Raw genomic sequence first — 23,609 nt, 5'->3', positions numbered from 1 at the left:
TATAGAAGTTGATTTCTCAGGTCGTTCGTCTTTAGAAAGACTGCCTAGGAGATAACGGAATAAAATGTATGATGAAAAAGAGACCACCACAAATGCTTAGTTTTTACCCACTAAAGGAACCTATTGGGGTTGTTTTTGTTTTGTTTAGTGTTGTTTTGTCGTTTGGGTTTTTTTTGGAGGGAGGACTTTAATTTAAAGATTTTGATCAGAAAGGTTTTTAAACACCTCAATAGAATCTAAAACCAGAAGATAAATTTTTGTCCTGATTAGGTGACAGCTAAACTTTGCACACAAAGTGACTGCAGTCAATTATAAATTTGAGGTGAGCTTTAAACCTGCAAATTCAGGAACTAACCAGGCATCTGGCTGCTATTCACAGAGCAGTTTCTTAGCTGAAGATGCAGTATAGGTGTATGTTTAATTTTAAGCTATTTACAACCTCTCTGGTTCTTAGGATGATGGCAGAGGTATTTTACCCTTCTTCCTGTCCTAATGACTGTGTGCCTCAGAAATTCTGCTACTGTTGCTGTTTGAAGATTAAAATATTCTGTTTTGGTATCTTCAGTCTTCACCTAGGATGAATCATAAGTGGAAAATGGTGAAAAATTTGTATTCATTTCTTTGCTGATGCCCCACTGTTGTGTCTCTTTGAATTTTTGAGAACCTCCTGTCTTGTTGCATATTTTAAATGAAATGACAGTTGCTAAGCCAGTGACCAGTATAAGTTCAAGATAGGTCCATTTCCTTGTCTCGGCAATCACATATTTTCATTTAATGTGGAGGGCGAAAGCAATTACTATTTAGCAAAAATACATTGTAATCTTCAATACTGTAAGAATTAACGGAAGGCTAATATTAATGGAGGATTGTCTCTCACTAGTGTGAGAACTTTTTTATCTTTTTTTTCCGTTTTTATCTTTTTTCTTCTTTTTCTTCTCCTTTTTTTTTTTTTTTTAAATGTGAAATACAAATCCAAGGCAGCTTTCAAAGGTTTGGCTGCTGGTAACTGTTTAATGCAATTATTTCCATTATTCTTGTCTCTGTTTCTAACAGCTGTTTTTAAATGCTAACAATAAAGTGGCAGACAAGAGTGAGAAAGACCTTGCCAACAAATTACTGACAGAAATGAATGAGGACCAGGTACCTACCTAACCTGTTTTTTGCTTCAGTTCAAGTCAAGACACAATCACAGGAAAATTGATTCCTGTGCTTCACCTTAACCATCCTCTTTAAGCCTTCTGCGGCAAGAGGAACTTGTGTTGCTACACACATCAGTATTTCTTGTCTCTGGAAAATAATTTTTCTGTATAAAAGATTTAATTCAATCTCAGTTTTATTAATCTGCTTCAAATTGCAGATATTTGCAATACATTGAGTCTCAGTTATGCTTCTTTTAAGGAAAAGGTGAAGTACATGAATGAAATCAAAATAAATTCTATCAACGTGGTGGTGATTTTTTTTTTTTTCCTTTCCTTCCTTTTCCTCTTTTTTGCTTCTTTGTCTCAGCACTGTGGTGTTTTGGATTCTGGGGCCTTGTTTGTGAATCTCAATGGTTGTATTTGATGTCCTGATTTTTTGCTTGTCATCAAGAACAGATGTTCACAAAACAATGGACAGGCTGAATCAGGGAGGTAGGAATAGCCTGTTGTTTTAATTTTCCCAAAATATTGTGGGAAGTTTCATATGTAAATTGTTGTCGCATTGATTTTATAGTAGAATGATTTGTTCTGAGTAAAAATGTAAAGAAACACTAAATACAAGGTATGGTAATCTACGTATTGTGCTTCTAACTAACAGCTTTGACTTCTTTTAGAAACTCAGTGTAACACTCTAACCGCATGCAAATTTTTCTTCACATCTAACACTATCTTCTGATTCTTGATACTTTATTTGCAAAGTGTTTGATAGAGTATTTCAGAGATGATGAAACAGAGTGTGTTTGTTTGCACAGTTTGGCTAATTGGGTTCACTGATGGATGCAAAATAGTACTCCAACGTTTTTGCCCTTAAAACCACCATAGAAATATCAATTTAAATGAGAATTATATTACCCCCCCCACTCTCAGAAGATGACTTAGATTGGAAGATGATGTTAATCAATATGATGAGGCTATGGGTGAGGCAGCCACCTACTGTGCTGGTGTGACTTATCTCTTATAATTTGTGTGTGTGTTATATTGGCATGTAGGGACTTGGATGGAAAAGAAAACACTTTACAAGAACTGCAGGTGCGCTTGTCCAGCAGCACATACACACATACTGAAAGAGGCTTCCTAACTTGTTTTCCTCCCTCCCTCTTGAGGTTGTCCATTAGACGCATGAGGAAAACCTGTTTGTCCATCAGAATATTTGAAGTGCAATGTGTGTTGTGAATGCTTCTCTCCTCTGGAAGTATGTGGTTAGTTGTCTACTGTTACGTGATTCCTTGTAGGCCATGGGGTTATAACATTTAGACTGGTGGGGAGATGATTTTTGAAGCATGTTAGCAAACTCTTGGTTTCCTTCCTGGCAGGAGGGCACAGTATAGATTTTTGGAGCTGAACTGTCCTTATGCATTTGTGTGTAACTTTTTTTTACCTACTAATTTCAGGTGTTTCAGGGACACCTAGATTGCTTGGCAGTATCAACCATTCAAGCCCTCACAGCAGTAATGCACAAGTCTCCAGCTGCTAAGGTAACAGTATATATGCAGAGGTCTGTTTGCTGTAAGCTTGTTGATCTTGCTTCTAGTTAGTGTTTTTATCACAATATCTTGATAAACCTTGCCAATGAAGATGAGCAGATGGTGTTGATGCATTCCTGCCAGATAGGAATAGCTGATTAGCATCCCTTATCCCTTTATATGTGTCTAATGACTGGACACTGAGCCATCTTTCTATCAAAACTGCAAGACCAGACAGTTATTGACAGTTGCAACCTCTATAAAGGAAGTACATAATTGCTTGTCCCATGAGTATGTGGGGTACAGTTAATGGATATTGGCAGGAATTGTCAGGCAGGAGCTTGTGTTGTAGTTTTATCATGGCTTTAAACTAACTTGGGATGGTATTGCCGTCCAAATGGTCTTGTTGTTCCCCTGCCTGTCCTTTGTAGTTATTGTGGTTTGATAAACAGATAGGTTGTGGTTAGTTTGTGAATCTGACTGGAAGCTAAGGCTACAGAAAAATCGTGTATTTGCTCTTTGATTACTGAGTTCATTAGAGTCACCCTGTGGTTGAATGATTCCCTAGTCTTGGCACAGGGAAAGGGTTGTGGATGCACAGTGGAGACTAAAGGAAGAGTGGGAGTCATTCAGTTTGGTTGCCACTTGCAATACAGTCTGCATGATAAGTGACAGGCTCAGTTATGCTCCTCCAGAGCATTACTCAGAGTGCTTATTTTTCCACTGACTCTGGAAAGCCTGGGAAGAGTTTTGCTGGAGGTGGAGACTGGCTGTGATTCACAAAGGGTCAGTAAAGTTTTCAGTTTTACCTCCACTGCAACATAATGTATTTTTTCTTTCCATATTTACTTAAGCAATCATCTCACTTCTGTTGACAGATTGATCCTTAAAAAAAAAATTCCAACAAAACCCCTCCAACTTCATTTCAGTGCAAAGTACAGCTGGGAAAAGAGTATCCATCCAAGAGTGTGATATGTTGGCTGTTAACTAACTAAACCATAAATGGATGCTAGTTTGGATTTTGCTACTTGACTTTTTTTTTTTTTCTTCATGTAAAACCAATTTATTTTCAAAAAACTTCTCTGGAACACTTCTCTAGTTTTTGAAGTGTTTAGGATGGGTGGCTTTTAATCAAGCTTGTCGAGGAAAAACTTTCACTCAGAAATTAATATCTGAATACTTGTAATTCTCAGGGTAATCCCTTCATTTCAGGCTATAGCTTGCATTAAAAAATGAAGCTATTAGTATTTTGTGGTAGAATTATCATGTTGATTATACACAAGCAATTATATTCTTGTATAGGTAGTTAGTAAAATGTAACTTTGATCTTTTGTTTCTCTGCATGCTGCAGGGAGATCCTTCTCATCTGCAGTGTGCTGGAGATAGCACAATGGAAATACCAAAAAGAGTCTTCTGGCCTGCAAAACATTATTCTGGCATTCCAATTTTTTTGTGTCTAATATTGTGTTAAATTAAAACCTGCTGCAGTAGACAAGCAAATCTTGTCCATTTTATTTGTTAGTGAGACTGGGATTTTTATCCTCAGGAGGTCTTCAAGGAGAGGATTGGTTATGCACACATATATGAGGTACTAAAATCGCTGGGTCAACCCTCACGGGAATTGCTGGAAGAACTCATGAATATGGTGAGATGTGCTTGCTTTGAATGCTGAAATGCTTATATCTCTTCAACAGTATTTCTATCCCTATTTTATCATATTTTATGTCTGAGTTTTCTGCTGTTTTTCAGGCTGTTGAAGGTGACCACATGGCTGTTGGGATACTAGGCATTAGTAATGTCCAGCCCTTATTGCTGCTTATCCAGTGGCTTCCAGAACTAGAATCACATGACCTGCAGATTTTCATCTCAAATTGGTTGAGGCGAATCTGCTGCATTAACAGACAGAGTCGTGCCACATGTGTCAATGCAAACATGGTCATCCGTATCATTGAGACACTAAATTCCCACTCTGTACTCCATTGTACTTGTGCAGAGAACCTGATTGCCCTTTTGGGGTCTTTGGGGAGCCAGTCGATGGGCTCAGAAGAACTGCTTCAACTAATACGGCTCCTGAGGACTGAGGAACCAAAACAAGCTCACCCTTACGTTGTTCCAGTGATGCGAGCCATTCTAGCAATGGCCCGGAAGCAGGGCATGGCTAGTGCCTTGCAGTATTTCAACTTGTACCACAGCATGGCCGGAATTGCTGTTCCATCAATTCATAAGTGGCCAGGCTCTGCATTTTCTTTCAACGCTTGGCTCTGTCTTGACCAGGACCGGGTGGACCCTAGCGCAACTAGCAAAAGCGGCAAGAGAAAGCAACTCTATAGGTATAGTTTCTATAACTACTCCAGCAGCACAAATCTAGGTCATTTGTTCCCTGTCGCATATGGTACCCTATGACATGTGGTACTTCTGCTTATCTTCATAGAATGCAATGTATAATGCTTGGTTTGTGGAAGGGAGTAGTTTCATCTGTCACCAGAGCCAGGCTGTTACAGGAATAAGCATGTTTTTTCTCCAATATAATGCTCTGTTGTCTACAGTTTCAGTATCCATAACTACAAATTGTGTTAAAGTTCATAGCTTAAACAAACAAAATATAAGAAACCCCCACCCCAGAACAGAACAGCCTTCTCACTACGTCTTGTAAAAGTAATGAGATCTGTTTTCTGTAGGAGAGCACAGTGAAAAGGGCACTTTCGTTTGCTTACATAGTAGACATTAACATGGCTGGTTCTTGGTATAATTTAACTTTCTGGGTACTAACCTTCAACAGCAAACAAAATGCAGAATGGGGGAATACTCGTTGAAGGATCTCCTGCTCATTTCAGTCCATTTTACTGCACTGCGGTTTCAGGGGAAATATTGAAGAATGCAGCTCTAGTTGTAACAGAATTAGTATTTTCCAAACCCTTGTGTTTTAGAGTGTTACTTCTATTTATGAGTAACCATGGTGGCAGGTGGAGACCCTTTTGGATTCCATGGCTGCCCTGTGTATTTGTGTAGTGCAGCCCTGATGAAGGGTGCTGCCTGATGAACTGCCACAACAGACTTTATAGGTTTGTCAGTGTGGCCCGCTAATGATCTTAAGTAGATTGTAGTTCTAGAAAACCAATGTGGAATTGCACTAAAGAAAAAAAGCTGTAATTGTATTTCAGTGTGATGATATACCAATAACGGACTGGTTTTCTACCATTTTATGTATGATTTTAAAGACATTATTCTAGTTTTGGGAAACTGAAACAGTAGTGTATTGAAATTAATACAAAAAAGGAGATGTTTAAAATTGCAGTTTCAACTTGAAATGTTAAACACATACCTGAACCAAAATAATTAAAAATTATCTAGCTGCTATGTTTTATGGTGTTTGATTGTGAGACAGCTTATATCTGTTGAGGTTGTTTATCACATTCATGCTTTCCGAGTGTATTTGTGCTTTATATCAATAGATGCAGATATTAGTACAGTAGTTAAGGCATCCACTTGGATTAACGGTGCCTAAGGGTATGTAGCAGGTTTGATAGCAGTTCACAATTTATATAATTTTGTTTTGGTATTCAAGTGCTTAAAAAATGAAAGGTTTCTCAAGGCAAACTTGTGCTTGCAGGGCTGATTTGTAGATAGCTGCTTACAGCTGATTTTCTTCATTATATGAGTGAAGCAAGATATATAAGAATGACTACATTTGAATCTGGCACTAAGGCAAGGTTCTTTTTGATAGATAATCACAGGTAAAAAAATCACAGATGACACGTCTCACAGTTTTAATGCAGATTTAGGTATAAAATTAAACATTGAACTTTCTGCATTTTCTAGAAGAGTTATTTCATGTGCTGTTTTGGTGTTTACAAAAAATAAAAATCTGTGTATGACACTATGATGTGAAAGGAAGGAAATGGAGAAAACAGATCTACTAACTGTAATAGTAACGTCATGAATCTGCAATAGTAGTAGCTTTACCAGGGGCTGATGGCCACAACTTAATTGACAGAAAGTGGCACCGGTTGCGGGCCAGTCTGTTTTTTATTACAATATTGTACTTTCAGAGATTGCGGCAGGCAGGACTTTGCTTAAGCTGTGTGGGTCAGACTTGAAGCATTACTTGTTGGGACTGAGGTTATGTTTTCATGTAAAAGATGGATGGTTACAAGCTGCTTTGAGAGCTTTGTGGATCACCTTTGGCCTGCCTGTCCTGTGCCTTGGGGTCCCTTCCTTGAGGCAGTTCTTTGTCTTGGCTTTTTTTTTTTTTTTTTTTTTTTTTTGAACAAGAACAACAGCCAGTCAAATAGTAAATATTGGACCAGTGACAAACGGCTTCAGTTGGTTCTCTCCTTAATGAACGTACTCTTAGATGATTTCCAATAGTTTTGATGAAGTAAGTGATTGTGTGTTTTGTTGTCTCTTTATGCAGCTTTTTTACAGGAAGCGGTATGGGTTTTGAAGCATTTATTACGTGCTCTGGGGTACTGGTGGTTGCAGTTTGCACAAAGAGGGAATATGCAACGGTGATGCTACCTGACCATTGTTTTTTTGATTCTCTCTGGGTAAGATCTGATACTGAAAAACATTTTGTTTAGGGTTGTACTGTTAGCTCAAAAGTCAGTTTTTTGGTTGTTTTACAAATGGTCTGTTTTGTCATATTGAGATCATTCATTACATTAGAACAGATCTAATCTTGAATAGCACAGGCAGTTTCCATGTAGAACAGTGGTTGATTGAGCTGAATTATGCCTATGTTATTAGGCATTTGTTATAGATAAGCTGGTTACAGGACAGTACTTAGAGATTTTTTTTTTTAACATGCAGACTTTTTTATATTAAATTATAACAAGCATACATGGCTGTGGTGCATGTGAATGAACAAAATATGCTACTGTTTCTGCTTTGCCCTTTTCTGTTCCCATACTTAAGGACTGATGTGCATTATCATAAAAGAGCTGTATCTGTTTCTCTTCAAAAACCTGTTTATGTGTAAACCACTTTAAAATAGAAGCAGCTGATAGGTGGTCTTTTCTTCTTCTTGATGCTTTTGGATTTATTGTCTGAAGTGGTTTCCTCACCAGATTAGTAGAGAAGGAAGCTAAATATTTCCATACAGTCATTTCACTGCTTTGTACTAATGACTGAATTCTTTTATATCACCTAACCAGCACAACATAACTATTGTTCACATGCCTGGAAAGAGGCCCTTTGGTCAGAGCCTTGTGTACATCTACGTCAATGGACAGCAGAAAGTCTCTGCCCCACTTCGATTCCCTGCCATGAATGAAGTAAGTTCACCTCCTGAGTCATACCCCTGTTGTGGTGAGCTCCCATGGAACAATGAGAACATAGTTGCCTTTTCTAATTTGGAAATTGTATAAGAGTTTAAGATGGCTTAGCCTATTGCTAATAAGCTTCTGTTCAACTTTGGACAGTATCCAGAGTATCAATTATATAATTAAGCATTAATTAATGCTTGTTCAGTCATCTCTTGATTAGATTGTGGGGGTTTCCTCAAAATAATTACCTGAGCGTACTGACGTAATTTGAATGAAATGTAATAAATCACAGCTCTACCTGTAGGATTGGTGTGACAGTACCCAGTGAGGAATATTCACAGTTGTTTTCAGCAGTAACTTTTCTTACTGGTATTTTCTCTATGTTCCCTTAATATGCTAATCTTACACCTGCTTTGTTAGCTGGATAAGCAGGTTAATCTAATAATTTCAAGTGTGTACACAATTAGCCTAAAAAAACACACCAGCCATCAGAATGAATATGTGTCATGTTTGGTTTACTTTGTAAACATTGTCCATTCTTTTTGTGGAACAAATCCATTTTAAACAGGGCTACAACACTAAACGTTCTTCCCTCTTTTGTAAGTTCTAATTTGGTACTTGTTTAATATGTTGAGTGAATACTTAAATTGGACACAGTCATAGTAAAATCAGTATAACGTTTAAAAAATGTGAGTAAATGTAATTTCAATTGCAAGATAAAACTCTGGATTTTGGCCCATTTGTAGAATAAGCACTGTAAACATCAAGGTAGCTAAAAGCAAGACAAGTAAGCTTCCCATGAGAGCATCTATTTGAGTGAAATAACTGATACAAGAAATGTGCAGTAGCAGATATGCTGGGCTAGTATTTTGATATGTAATCCAGAAGAGGAGTGTTTACCAGGGTATCCAGAGCACCATCCTTCCTGCCTCTGCTCCTGCCACAGGTGACACAACAGCTGAGGTAACCAAATTGCTCTTAATTGGAGCAAGGGCACTCTACTCTTGTGGAAGATATATTCTCTTTTTTTGGCCTACTGTGCTGTGCTGTACCGGGGCATGCTGGAATTTGTTGCTCTCAATTTAGTTGGTTTAGTTCAGGTTTGCCAGAGAGAGTCTTCAGATTTACTTTGTAAACTGTGAAAAAAGGAAGTTAGATTTACAGTATGTGTTTTGGTTTTTTTTCTTCCATGTGTGACTCTTCAGTCTTTTACTTCTTGCTGCATTGGTTCAGCTGGTCAAAGAACAACAACTCCTCCTCCATCTCAGATACCAGATCCGCCTTTTTCCTCCCCTGTTATGCCCCATCGGACATCACTTGGGGGCATTCTCTCTACAGGAGGTTGGGGTGGGATGCTTGGAAAGCCAGAGCTCATCACCAAGATGATCTCAGCAGGGACTCAGGACAGTGAATGGGGATGTCCGACATCTTTGGAGGGCCAACTTGGATCGGTTATCATCTTTCATGAAGCACTACAACCTCCTCAGGTGAAAGCATTGTATTTAGCAGGTAAGTAGTGATTGTACTAGTTTTAGTGGCATAAAAGGAATGAGTTATGGAAAAGACCCCACTGAGCTTTGCTCTACACAGACACATAATGAAGAAGTTACAAACCAGAAGAGCTGAAGAGCTGACCTAAGTGAGAGGGCCTTGTAACAAACAAGCTTAAAAATGGAATAAACTATTTTAAGTATTTTCATTATAAGTGTTGTTTAAAATGTTATGTTTGCATGAGCTCATCTATTTATTTTATGTACAGAACTGCCAAAATCAAAATGTTAGGTAGTATTTTCACTTGTAAGTTTTTACTTTTTTGCTACAGTTTTCCTACATGTGAATTTACAGTAACTCTTTAAAGTATTACTCTTGTTTTGATAGGGTACTTAAAATTGATTTATACTTGAGGATTTCTCCACAAGAATCAGTTAATAATTAAGGGGCCATTAAAAAAAAATACTCTGATAAGCTATGTCTTACAATTCAAGGTGTTAAGGTATTAAATTCCATAATGACTTGAGCTTGTTAAAGATGAGCATAAAAACACTTCTGTCATCTAAGGGAAATATTTTGTATTACTAAACAAAATTATTTTGAAAATTAGTCATTTTCTGGACATTTGGGCTTGATGACAAAGAGATTGTTGACAAATATGAGATAGGCATTTGTAAAGTCAGAAACTTTAGAGCTGTTTGAATGTATAGAAAACCACCTCTTTGTATAGTTGTAGCTTTTTATCCACCTCTTTGTATAGTTGTAGCTTTTTATCAAGAATGTATTTCTTTTTAAGCAGACCCTATGGAATGAATGATTTAAGTCATAGAGACTACTTCAAAGCATGTCTCAAATAGGTATGGTTCAGAGTGTCCTATTTGTTGTTGCAACAAAGTATAGTAGTATAAAATTTGTGAAGGTCATCATCAATATCCAGTGGACTCCTAAATATTTACATTATAAATATATATTTTTTTTCATAGGTCCAAACTGTTTAACTCCATGGAAGTCTCAAGAAGCTGAAGTAGCAGATCTTCCCAGTAAGGTGCTGCTTCATTATACACCAAAGGTATGAAACAATACGTAATTTCTCTTTGATTGATTACACAGTGTGCAGTAACTTCACAGTATGTTCTAGACAGTCTTTTTTTTTTTTTTTTCCTTTGCTGTTACTGTTCCATAGAACAGGTGACCTTGCCATCTTTATGCTGTGGTTATTATGGGAAGATAAGGAGCAGCGAGAGCTTTCTTAAACTATAGTCCTTTGCAGAGACAGTAGGTTTTACTCTTTTTCTTGGCAAAAGGGCAGAATTACCTTGTACAATTTTGAATGTCAAATCTGAGATAACATTATATGATGTTCCAAGGGTTCCAAATTGTTTAAATACTTTAATATCAGCACAATGGCACTAACTTCCTGAAATGTGTATCATTCAGAAATCTGAAGTGTTGGAGGATCTGTAACTTGTTTCCTAAATGATGTTGTAGCCTCTTCATTTGTTTAACAGGCCTGCAGAAACCCAATTTGTCTTGACCTGTCTGCAAATCTTTTACATGGAAGACTAACTGGAAACAAAGTAGTGAACTGGGACATCAAGGTAAATGCATACCGAGGAAGCAGAATCTGATGTAAATGACAGTGGTTGTGTGTGTTCACCTAACTTTTGGAATGCTGCAAGTTGTTATCATAATGCAAAATACAGCATGGTTTTGTAATGAGAATTAATGGGTTAATGCTGTAGCCAGAGTACTGTTACATTACATCTATTGAGAATTTACAAGGGCTAGCTACTGCTCTTAATGTCATAGATAATGCATTAAGATATTTTGGGGTAGCTGACTGCTCTTCATCATCTGTTCAATGCATGTTGCGTATTGAAAGCATTTGGTCATCTCTAGGGGATTCTGTCATGGTTTTCTTACAGTCTTAAACTCTAAATTAGATGAATTTAGGTTTAAGTTACCACTTGTGACTTTTTTGCAGTGTTATTCATATGAAAAAAATGTTATTGCAATGCAGTCTAACTTCAGAAAAGGTGTGGAGTTAAAATACAAGAATCTAGCATCTTTTTAGGAGATAAGTTAATCTAGCTATCTTATTTACTTCTGGTTTGGGATTGGCAGGGCTAGGTGATCTCACAGTCCAAAAGCCTCACTTCAGAGAAAACGCCAAATACTCACTGAAGTGGGATACCTAATTCTGTCTCTGCTTACATGAGTTGTCCAATATATTTTCCTTATTGTTGGATACGTTGGGTTATCTGATTCTTACAGGCTATGCAAATCATCTTTGCTTAACTTCTGCTAGTAGTTGCAATTACAGCACTACTGTTATATTAGTATTGGAGCTTAAAATTTAACAATTTCTGGCTAGACCTGTTTCTAGTCTCATGCTCGAACATTCTGTTATAGCAAAACTGACCTATATTTTGGTCGGTCTTTGTTTTGTTAACCAACATGTAGGGCCCTTATGCCCTTCTGGTTAATCAGTTCATTTCTTAGTCTCATGCCCCTGACAGTTCAAATCTGACTTTATACAACAGAATTAAAACTTGCGATTTGTCAAATTAACACTGCCAATGAGATTTAGTATTAGTGGTTCAGACTTTCATGGTGCTCCACAAACAGAATACCATTTAGGCAAGTTACATGTCCGTTACATATCTTCTGTGTAAAATAGTAAATGGTCTTCTACTTGCCAGGTCATGGAGAGGAGGAGGAAACAGTGAAATGCACACCAGCTTAATAAATATCTTTGTGTACCTGTCTGCTTTTGTTCCCTGATCACTAACACACATTAATATAAAAAATCAGTCAGGCTTAGTTCTGTGCATGAAGAAATAAATTTATTTGGACTGACAGTTTGGTCCAAAACCAATGACATAAATAAGGATTTATTTATTTTAAATTTAGATTGAATGTATCCAGTACTCTTTAATAGGCAGAATCTTTGATTAAGGACTGTTAGCTTTGAGAAAAAATAAAATCCAAATCTGAGTGTAGGAAACTTGTGAGTAGAGTGCCACATATTTTTTTTTTTTGTCTTGAGGAAAAATGTATGAGCAAATAAATACGAGCTGGTCTTTTTTTTTTTTATTTATTTTTAAAGAACAATGAACAATCAACTGTACTGGCACACTAAATAAGGAAATATTGTTGGAGCTACACTGTGCATAAGCTGACTTGTGGACAGTAATGATGAGAAAATTTAGAAACTTCCTAGTTAATTTTGCTGATATGAATAGTCTGAAAATACTGCAGTTTGTTATCTGTACCCAGTAGTGGGAAGAGGTGTGGGTGAGGAGTGTTTGTATCTCTAGCTTTATGGGAAAATAAGAGTAGAAGTTTTAAGAGAATCATTCCTTAACAAACATGATGGGGTTTAGCACCCTCTTGAGGAAGACTACACTGAGGAAAAAGTTAATGCCTTTGCTGCTGTATTGTGGGTCAGACAAATTCTGGTTTTCAACTTTAAGTTGAATTCCATTTCCAAAAACTGCAAGTCTGTGATGCCTTTTGTTTAGCTCAAGAAACATAGAAAGCTACATCCATGAGACCAATTTTACAGATTTAAAAAAAACCCCTTAATTTAACTGTGCAGTTTCGTTAAATTTACCTTTGTGGGCTAGAGAAGGGGGGTGTCATCATAAAGACACAGGGATCAGAGTAACGATTGAAAAAATAGAAAATGATGGAGAAAGAAAGGATGATTTTCTCCACTTCTCCCCAGTATTTTTGGCTGGGAAGGGAGAGTGATATCCCACATTAATAGACTGGCTTGCAGGATATTGGGGTTTTTTGGCTGTGAAAATTTTACTACACAATAGTTTTCAATTGCCCAGCTTAGTCCAATGAATAGGTGTCTCTGACTAGCTTGCCGAGACCCTGTTTTTTTAAGTGACATTGTAAATCACTTCTAGAAATCTTCTGATTTGAATACATTGTACCTTACCACAATAAGCATTGTTTGAAGTCTCTTGCTATCCCAGCTTGGGCAGGGAAAGGCGGCTTAGGAGACGTGAATTTTTAAAAGAGGCTTAGAATTGAGGTATATGTAAAGCTACTTTAAAAAAAATTAATATTTTTTTTAAACTATCCGAAGTTGAAATCTTGCAGTAATAAAAGTAAAACACAGGTGTGCATCCTCTTTTCTTACTGCTTGCTGGAAGTAACTTAGAAATCTGAAAAATAAATTCTTCCCATTTTTAAAATATATTTAGCAGAAGATTCTAAGATCTGTATCCCTCAGTTTCCCATGTTTCAGTTGGGGGAGGAGGAAGAAATGTCAAAATGCACTTTCAAAACAAGAGCTGACAGGAAGGTGTGTGTGTAACTACAGTGTCTAAAACTTGCGCAGCTCTTCTTAAACAGTGTTTTAAACTAGTTTGAAAGTGGCATGTTCTGATTAATTTGTTAGTATGTAAGATTTCTTGTATTTGGAGTAAATTTCTGTTACATAGTTTAGGGGATTTTATTTATGATTACATTTCTCTCCTTTTCCTCTTGATTTAGGATATGATCAACTGTATTGGTGGAGTAAACGTGCTGTTTCCATTGCTGGAGCAGATCAGTTTTCTCGGTGGACAGATGCCTGAGAAGTCTGAAGGGGAAACTCTACCTCCAGAACTAGTTACTCCTGTAGAGGGAGACTGGGTGGTATTGTCATCCACCAAGGCGTCAGGTAGGAAAGTACACTTGAACTGAAGTAATTTTTAAGCTTGATTTTTAAAAGCCTTCCTGTGAATGACAGGAAGTAATTTTATTATGTGCTTGCTTTTCTGGAGTACCTATGTAAAGCTGAAAGCCTTTCTGTTCCTAGATATCTGATGTAGGTACTGAGCACCAGGAGTTCAGCACTATGTAAAATTAACTTACTAGTGTATTTCAAATGTAGCTACATTTGAAATAGCATTATTTTTCTTTTCATCTTTTACTATTACATTAGTGTAAAAGTGCAGGCTTTTAATTTCTGTTCTGAAAAGTTGTTCTGATTATTTTGAGAAACTACGTTTGATGCAAAGTCTACTAATATCAATAGGAGGAGCTTTCCTACAATTTTAGTGCTGGGTCAGACAGCCACACAAAGACTTTGTAGGGTCAGAACAGTACTGTTTAGCCTTTAACCAAACTTTTACTTTTTTTAGGAAAATGTTCAGACTCCTACCTCTTGAACACTCTATCAGATTTCAGTATTTTTTAAAAACAGGAAGGAAGCTTTGAAAATAGATTTGTAAAAACTGTGCTAATACTGACAACGAGCTTGATCTTGACAAAAAGAACTGGGAAATAAAACAACTGGGAAATAAGACCTTGCAAGGAAAAACAGCTTTTTTGTGTGTGTGTTAAATATGAAATGGTAAAGTAAAAAAAAAGTAATACATCTTTGTCTCTTAATTTTTTGCGTATCATGGCTAGAAAGTGTCAGTTTGTAACTACAGAGGGAGAATAATTACAGCATATGTAAAAGGTTGTAACTGAAGAGAAGTTTGTCTGTAACCTACAGCCAGATGGATGAAGCAGCTGAAGTCAGGACCAGGGTCGCTTTGTTCTGGAGTGGCATGGAATGAATGTGACTCTGCACTGGAAGAATCTAAAGACAGCCTACAGCTAGGGAACAAACAGAAAAGGAGTTGAGAAGTTCAGGAAATAGTGAGGAATATGAACACCTGATTTTACTTCTTCCCCTCTACTTTTATGCAGTGGTCCAGCAATAAACATGAGGCTTTTGGTACTGTTCTGTTTTGCAGAAGCCCGCCTGGAGAAGAACATTGTTGCAACTTTCATCTTGATGATAAAACACTTTATTCAGAGACACCATGTTAACCAAGAAAACCTCATTCACTCCCATGGAGTTGCCACCTTAGGAGCGTTGTTACAGAAGGTGAGCAAATTTGAGAAACAGCCTTCAGTAGTGTATTACTTCGAATTCAGTCCTGATGACTTCGAAACATTCCTAGTTTGGCCGGATTGTGAGGGTCTTCAGAGGTCTCAATACATGTTTTTCTTTCTTGTGTTTCTGAAAACAAGGAGGTGTGAGGAGTCGGTCTTGATCTGCTAAGTGAAACATGGTGTTTTGTCTTTGTTTCATGTTCTGCCTTTTTTTATTATAGATACTGTGTTGTATGATTATTCAAACACGACTGGTTTTGTGTTTCTTGTATTGCTTTAATGGAAGCAGACATTGCTGTAATGGATAAAAGAATCTCAAAATTTGGTTTTAAAAAAATATAAAGGATTGTTTAGGAAATTGAATATTTTGAGTGCTAATGCCTGTTGTTATTTTGAAAGGTGCCAAGCAACTTAATGGATGTGAATGTACTCATGGCTGTACAGCTGTTGATAGAACAAGTCTCAGTAGAAAAGAACATGCAGCTTTTGCAGCAGATGTATCAACACTTACTTTTTGACTTCAGTATCTGGAACAGTGGGGACTTCCCCTTTAGAATTGGTGAGTACTTCAAGTTGGGCAACTGCACAAAGAGACAGTATTCTTCACTTGACATAAATAAGTATCTAGGTTCTAATAGAAAACTTCATATTGTAGGGCATATACAGTATCTTTCTACAATCATCAAAGACAGCAGAAGACTCTTCAGAAAGAAATATGGTGTGCAGTTTCTTTTAGACACGCTCAGGATTTATTATGGGTATGAATTTTATCTCTTTTACCTCATTTATTGTATGTGGCTTTTTCCCCCCATTGTCCTAGTGAGAAAACTAATAAATAAAACTGCAGGCTGGCTTTTGGTTGATTTAATTGCTGCTTTTCCTTGGCTTTAATTTTTATGATAGGATTCTATAAAATACATGTCAATGTTAATGCTTGGAAGCAACATCAAAATTACAAAATGGAGGATTTTTACCATTATGAAAAGAGAGGATGTTTATAATTTTAAATTCTTTTATATCCTTGTGGAATATTGTACTTACTGAACTAGGACTTTCTTAGGAATTTAAAAGTTTAGCTTTCAGTCTTGGTGATTTATATCTGCTTATGAATATACTTATGTCATGGAGAAAGACTGGCTAGAGACCTTGCTTTTTCCTTTAGAAGGTGGGAGGGGGGAACCTGAAATCCTGACCTGTATCAAGTCAGTACAAGTCTACATTTCAGGGCTTTTATAGCCTTAGTAAGTCTAATTTACTATTGGTTATTACTATTCAGTTGTATTACATCTGTAAAAATTGATAGCTTGTGCCATGATATCTGGGTAGATGAAAAATTACAGAACTAGCATGATCAAATCACTATTAATGCGTCATGAAGAGCTTCCTTAGGTTGTCTTTGTCGGTGTATAGGAGTGGCTGCAAAGACAGTGATTTGGCTCCTGATGACCTTAGAACAATACGGACATCCCTCTATGGACTGATCAAATATTTCCTGAGCAAAGGTGGAACACATGAAGAAATACAGAGCATTGTAGGATACATAGCTGCCACCACTGAGGAGGAGCAGGTATCCAGTATGGCATAAATTAATAGTTTAAACTGCTCATGTTCTGATTTTTCTTCTTGGTGTTTAGAAATCTTGTCTTGTGTGCTTAAAAGGGGTGGGTGGGGGGCACATACGCACAAAAAAAGACCACAAGCGAAGTGTTAATTATGCCTGGTTCTGTTTAGTTGTAGTTGGGGCTGGTTATAGAAGCACATCGGAAACCTGACTAAATGCTCTGCAGCTGGCCATATTTTTGCTGGTTATTTTTTTTCTCCTGAAGAGGGCAGAAAGCACATGATGTGTAATACTGGCATTAGGAAAGTTCTCTTAGTTTACCAAACCAGATTAATTGGGCTTGAACTGGTCAGAAATTGGAATGATGCCATTTCTATTTTGTAGACATCAACAGAAATTGAACTTGCTTTGTAGCTCTAATTACAGTTTGATAAGTTGTTCTCTATATAGAAAAAATGTTTCAAAAAACCAGAATTTTAAACGCAGTAATATTGAGCAGACAAAATGTTTATTTTATAGCAAGCAAAGAGTAAAATTTAAAAGCCAATAAATTTTTCCCTAAACAGACCATGAAGCCTGAATGAACTGTGGATTAATTTAGTTGTCTTAATTCTGCAGCTCTGTGGAATTCTGGACGTTCTCTTCAGCCTACTTCATTCTAGCCCAACTCCAGACCAGCTTTTTTTATTGCTTTTTGAACCAGGGAATGCTGATATTCTTTATGCACTGTTATTGCATCAGAGGTACTCTGACAGGCTTAGAGAACTTGTGTTCAAGGTAATGAATTGAATTATAAGTTCTTAAATTAATCAATTGAATGTAAATTTGCATTTTTCAATGGTCTGACTGCAGAAGTGTATGTAATTGCAAAGATAGTAATCATCAAAGTTTTCATTTATTTTTCTGTCTTCTGTTATGGTTTTTTTTTACTGCCATAGTCACAGTGGAATTGGTGTTCTCTTGAAGTAAAGTATTTGGATCTTTAAAAAAAATAATAGGTCCATGTTGTTTGAGTTAGCGTACAAAGTAAACCTGAAAAGCAGTGGACCAGCATGTTATATAGTGCACAATTAAGTTTAAGAGGTCTGGATGCTCCCTTGTTTTTATTTTGCATTTGTGTGTACTTTTTCTTGCAGATAGTGGAAGAGATGCTGAAATGTACTAAAGTTTATGAACGTAGTAAGCACCGTATGAGACTCAGAGAAGTGGGATACTCTGGACTGGGACTCCTTCTGAATGAATCACCAGTTACTGTTTCTCTGATTAAAAACCTCCTTAACCAAGTTCTATATGCAGGTAATTGGCAAGTGTTGTGTCAACCATTAGTGCTCAGAGGCAAACATACTTGTTTTTTTGTTAGGAAAACCAGAATTGTTACCTTACAAAGCTGTTCTATTCAAAGTTCCCATTAGTTTCAGCTAATGTCTTCTAAATTTAGTTCTCTGAAGGTAGTTCCTTTTACTACCCTTGGCTGTAAAGGTGACCTCCAAGGCAATTTTAAATATTTAGCTGTTACATTCTTTTGCATGACACTGTTTGTATTGTTTTTTCTTTCTCCCCTACAGATCCTGCTGTGAATTATAAAGATCTCATAGCTATAGTGCATCTGGCTCATAGATCAGATATAAATGTGAGAGTGGTTATCTGTAGAAAGGTTAGTTGTCGTCTTTAAAACTTGAATACTGTTCTTTAAGACCATAAGCTGTACAGTGTGGTATCTTAATTATTTATTTGAGACACAGTGGTGGTATTTGTTGCTACTGTTTCCTTTAGCAATTATTTATGTTAAAAATTAAGCACATCTGTCAATTAATGTTGATATTTTTTTTTTTTTATTCAAGTCCTTTTAAAAACCAAACCAAAAAGCAAAGCTTCATTTTTCTCTAGAAGATTCTCTTAATTTTCTAGATTCTCATGATTCTCTAATAACTTGTATTTTCTACAGGCTGGAGAGAATAGACTCCTTGAATTACTGAGTTTTCTCAAAGGATGCTTAAGACAACGATAACAGTTTTGTTTGTGTTCTTAATACATTATTTTGATGGAAAATATTATGGTTCAAAAGAGTGGTTGTGGATGCAGGGAAGAGACAGGAAGAAGCGGTGACTTTTTCCTAAACTAAGTGCTCTCTGGCTCATATAATTGGAATTAGTACTCAACGTAGCTGTGAGGCACTAATTGTCTATTTAGGTTTCTCTAAGTGAAAAAAGTGAAATGATGATGTACACTAGTGGTAAGCTATTAATACCGTAGCTTTCTTAATTTTATCTATTTAATAGTTCCTAATCAAACATATTTTCTGTTTTAAATTTTCTTTTTTTGTAGTGGCTGAATAGGATTATTAGTTGTGATAACTGACTTTGCAAGAATTGTTGCAGAAGAGTGGCTGAAATGTGACACTTACCAGTGTGCTTTGATAGCTTTTTTTTTTTCCTGCCTACTCCTGAGAATTTTTTCTTTTTTCTCAAATCTCATTAGCAATCATATTTCTAATGAGAAGAATGATTTTGTGGCTTCTTTGCTTATTACTAACCAATTGTGGCTTTTTTGCAAGGTTCTAAAAAAATGCAAAAAAGTTGTAAGATCATGAAATGTCTAGTTGAAAAGCTAGAATGAATGCAGTTACAAGCTAAAATTAATGTGTAGGTATGGGATATCTTCTCCTGTCTTTAGGTTTTGCACCTCTTGCATTCCCAACTGGATGCAGCACAACAGATTTCTCAGCAGCTGGGCTGGCAGGACACTTTGATTAGACTGTTCCTGAAAGAAAACTCAGAGGTCCGGATTGGCTTTAAAGAGAACAGGGCTGATTCCTCAAGGGAAGAGGAAAAAAAGCCTCCTGCTGAAGAGCTTCAGAAACAACCTGATAAGACAGATGGAGATAAACCTGGCAGCTTTGCATCTGTTAATGGTCTGTTTGATCAGTGGAGTTTAGAAGACAACAAATCCCTGGATGTCCCTGCTCATTTCTCTGTTATGCCCCTGGAAGATGCGCCTACAGCAGAGATGTCTTTTAGGTCAGAGGACCGTGAAGAATTGTGGCACAGTAACCCTTCACATTTGAGTTTAGATCTGTCCAGTGTTGACTCTTACGAATTGGGTGACATGGTGAATCAGATGACAGATAGCCAGCCCAGCACGCCATCACCTACAGAGAGCACAAAACCATTCTCTGGGCACCATGACAAAGAGCTGGGTGTTATAAACGACATGGGCTTCACTGCTGATCTTTCGCTATTTGAAAACCAAGGAGTAAGTAATTCACTCTCGACGCAGTTAATTTATCCAAATGTCTGCAATTCCTTTTCATTTTTTTAATCATCTCCCTAGTGGATAATTACTGTCTTTTTTTTTTTTTTTTTTTTTTTGTCCCTCCCATCTTTCAACAGAAAAGTAAACAATATAGCACTCTTAGTGCTCTATATATAGTAGGGATATTCCCTTTTGCTGTGTGCCACCTTTTTTGGTTATCTAGTTGGAATAGCTTTGATGTTAAAAAAAATAATAATAATGAAACCACAAACAAACCAAGAAAAAACTACAAACTCCCCCGCCTCCCTTCTGTATTTCAACACACTTTAACTTCCAAAGGAGGTGTGGAGCAGACCTGCTGTGGAAAAATCAAGGGTATCTAAAGGTCAGGTTGAAATAATGATGTCAAAGTGAAGTCAGTATGTATTACAACATATAAGCAAGGCAGAGTCTCTTTTATATATAATGCCTTTTCATATATTTAGCAATTGGTCTTTAGACTGCAGAGTTTTCAGAAACGCTGAAGCGTGGAAGCATAGGGACTGTGATGAACGAGAAACATCTTGAAAGTTTTTCTAGACTAGGAGGGCTGTAAATATTTCTCTTCTTTTGTAGGGGGGTGATAATGAACTCATACAGTTACTTACAGACATCCTGCTGTGTATAATGTGGAAAGGCATTGAAAAATCTGACGATGCTGCTTGGATTGAGAGAGGACAGGTGTTTTCTGCGCTGACCAAACTGGGGATATCTAATGAGTTGCTGCGACCTTCAGATGAAATAAAACTCAAGTGAGTGTACACTTCAAGGACAGGCCCTTTCATCCCTTTTGAGGAAAAACAGAAAAAGTAAGGGGCATTAGTGAAGCTGGGGGAGGGGTGGGTGTTTCCTGGCAAGATGTACTTTTCTTTCCTTTCTCTTCACATGCTATCAGAAGTATATTCCGCTGCCTATTTAGTAGTGTCATGTGGCCATAAGGTTTTGAAACTGTATTGCAGGTTTCATAAGCCTCTCAAAATCTCTTTTACCTCATTGGCTTATTGAGAAGACTGCCGTTAAATCACTGCAGACTAAGAGCTTCAATTAAATACTTAATTGGATTTTTTTAAAGCCACTTACACTTAGAACTTGCAGTAATTGCTCTGGGATTTTGTTTTTCATGCAGCTTGCTGGAGAAGATGTTAGAATGGTCAGTCACTGACAACAGAGATTCAAAAGCTCTGCCTACACATGCTGAAAATGCCTTCAAGCTCTTGCTGATTGTACAAGATTTCCTGCAGGCAGAAGGACTAGTTAATTCAAATTTATGGACAGAAAAGGTATAGTAACTGCATAATGGAGGGACGGTATATAGCCTGAAATAGTAATGAAACAGTTGTCAGCTTGAATACAGTCATCCCTTCTAGGCACATGTTTTGAAACTAGATATTACAGAGTAAGGGTTCGTAGTGCAGTGGATAATATTGCCCCTTAGTGAGTAAAAAAGTGTGAATATTTACTACAAGGAATGTAGTTCATTGTGCAAATTAAGTAGGCCTGTAAGTCATACTCTTTATTGAAAATCCTGGTCTCTTCAGACTGGAAAAATACTTAAAAAATGCAGGAGCTAATGAAACTGTCAGTTGTAGCCTAAGCAGATTTTGCACAATTTATCAGTATGTATGACTCATTGCACGCCCTGAATAAAAGACCAGTGAAAACTCTTGCTCGTCAATTGCAAACTGAGAGATATCACTTTTGGACTGTGACCCATAATTGGAGTTTCAACATGATTTTGTGCATTTGTATGCAAATAGCTCAATTTTATATATCAGAAATGTGAGGTCCGAGGAAGAAAATGACTAGAAAAGACTAAGTAGTAAGGTAAAGAAGCTTTCTGTCACCTGGCTGTTTCTTCTGCCTTCTTGACATATGTTGTAGGCACCCATAATTTGCCTCAATGTTTATGTGACTTCTGGCAGTGGTCATGCTTCCTTCACTGAGTTGTCCTTGCTTTTCTGTTTTTTAAGGCTAAACGGGGAGAGGCATTGTATGGAAGCCATCATTATATCTTGATAAATCCTTAAAAGAAATCAGGTTCTTTAAGGGTGTGTCTTTGTAACTGTAATGTTAACAGTTGTTGACACAGTAATTCCTAAGCTGTTCTCCAAATTGTCTCCTTATAAGTAAATATCACTTAATCTTAAAGCTTTTAAATTTTTGTTGATCTAGCTTTGTGAAATCTAGGTAGAAATGAGATCTGAACTTTAGACCAATGAGAGTTGTGCTTATTGCCAACTCTGAATTGAAAATAACAGTACTTTCATACATTATCTTCCACTGTGTCTGAGGTGAATTTAAAGCAATGTAATATTCTAAGCAGGACAGTTTTCAGTCTGCCACAAAACCATTCATGTGATTCTGGGGCTTAACAAAAGAATGATTGTCCATTTGAGTAATTTTATTAGGGAATGTGTCAAGGTATATTAGTTTTAAGCAAACATGTCTGGAGAGTGAAATGTGCCATTTCTGTTGTGAATACATTTCACAAAGTTTGTATTGTTTCTTGTATGAAAAAACTGTCAGAAAGGAGTGCCTCCTAAATTATGTTTTTTTATTTTTTAAAAGACATTAATAGTTGTTAGGAAGTTTCAAGCATTTGCTAAATCAGATCCTCATGAAAGAAGCCTTGTTTTCCTTCTAGGGCACTGTACATGCTGCTATCACTGGTAAATTATACTCACATTACAGTCAAATAATTTAAAATACAAAGCAAAAGAATGAAATAAAATCCTATATATACTGAACCCAGGAATTACAATTTGGTATGGTATCTGTGCTATTAATAATAGTGTGTTTTCAAGTGTAGTAATCCTGCTTGTGAAGTCTCTTCACTTTTCTAAGGAAATGGCATTTACTGGAGTTAAATTATAGGAAAAACATAAGTATATATACTGTATGCTGGTTTTGGCTTTATTCAGGGGAGATACTTGAGTTAACATGCTGTGCTAGATAGATTTTTGTAGTTGGGAGTTGTTTCAAATTACTGGTTTAACTGCAGTGTCCTAGGATAATTTTCTGGTTTTGGGTAAGTTAGAAGTGTGAATGCAGCCTCTTCTTCGTGTCACCAGTTGGAGTAGCTGTTGTTAATTTTATTTCTTGCAAATGTTCTGTTTTTACAATAGCTCTTGGAAGAACTAGTGACTCTCATGGATAGCCTGTCAGTCTGGTACTCTGCTGGCCTAGAAGCAATTAGGCTTTCACAGGTGCAAGTCCAGTTGCTCCTTGGATTCATTGCACAAGATAACTTACAGGTTTGTTGCAATTTCCTCTAAGTGGTACTGTGTTTTAAGTGCATGTTTGATGTAAGTGTTGTGGTTTATGGGGGAGCTGCTCATACCAATGAGTAGACTGATGGGCGTCCTTCATCCTTCGGTAGGGAAGATGTTTTGTTAGTTCTTACCAGTTGCCACCATCTTGTCAGTGTGCACCTCCTGAGCGTGAGGTAGAG

The 23,609-nt window shown here is 36.9% G+C and overlaps 1 protein-coding gene and 1 long non-coding RNA gene across 8 annotated transcripts in view; one reads left to right on the top strand and one right to left on the bottom strand.

Moving 5' to 3' along the window:
- NBEAL1 (neurobeachin like 1) overlaps positions 1-23,609 on the top strand; it is an 83,112-nt gene that overhangs the window by 35,196 nt on the left and 24,307 nt on the right. For 5 of the 7 annotated variants that reach the window (XR_013930167.1, XM_080400235.1, XM_080400234.1 and 2 more), the window contains 21 exons: positions 1,054-1,140; positions 2,591-2,674; positions 4,209-4,307; positions 4,412-4,992; positions 7,077-7,209; positions 7,816-7,935; positions 9,132-9,435; positions 10,401-10,486; positions 10,926-11,015; positions 13,930-14,098; positions 15,165-15,298; positions 15,706-15,865; positions 15,962-16,064; positions 16,717-16,873; positions 17,486-17,644; positions 18,004-18,163; positions 18,433-18,521; positions 19,541-20,119; positions 20,735-20,910; positions 21,285-21,438; positions 23,284-23,412. Coding sequence is in view for 6 of the 7 variants with exons in the window: in XM_080400235.1 (XP_080256361.1) it covers positions 1,054-1,140; positions 2,591-2,674; positions 4,209-4,307; positions 4,412-4,992; positions 7,077-7,209; positions 7,816-7,935; positions 9,132-9,435; positions 10,401-10,486; positions 10,926-11,015; positions 13,930-14,098; positions 15,165-15,298; positions 15,706-15,865; positions 15,962-16,064; positions 16,717-16,873; positions 17,486-17,644; positions 18,004-18,163; positions 18,433-18,521; positions 19,541-20,119; positions 20,735-20,910; positions 21,285-21,438; positions 23,284-23,412 (3,753 nt within the window). In the remaining variant the exon portion in view is untranslated. The remainder of the gene's footprint in view (positions 1-1,053; positions 1,141-2,590; positions 2,675-4,208; positions 4,308-4,411; positions 4,993-7,076; positions 7,210-7,815; positions 7,936-9,131; positions 9,436-10,400; positions 10,487-10,925; positions 11,016-13,929; positions 14,099-15,164; positions 15,299-15,705; positions 15,866-15,961; positions 16,065-16,716; positions 16,874-17,485; positions 17,645-18,003; positions 18,164-18,432; positions 18,522-19,540; positions 20,120-20,734; positions 20,911-21,284; positions 21,439-23,283; positions 23,413-23,609) is intronic. The other 2 variants (XM_080400237.1, XM_080400236.1) reach the window with 1 other exon arrangement.
- LOC308068897 lies at positions 9,609-10,388 on the bottom strand. The gene is made up of 2 exons (XR_013930182.1): positions 10,166-10,388; positions 9,609-10,135 (listed from the first exon to the last, which is right to left on the bottom strand). It is a non-coding gene; the product is annotated as an uncharacterized lncRNA (long non-coding RNA).

This window comes from Falco punctatus (assembly GCF_963210335.1).
Source record: "Falco punctatus genome assembly, chromosome: 8".
Lineage (NCBI taxonomy): Eukaryota > Metazoa > Chordata > Aves > Falconiformes > Falconidae > Falco > Falco punctatus.
Note: the sequence above shows the minus strand (reverse complement) of the source record. Positions and strands in the feature narration are given on the sequence as shown.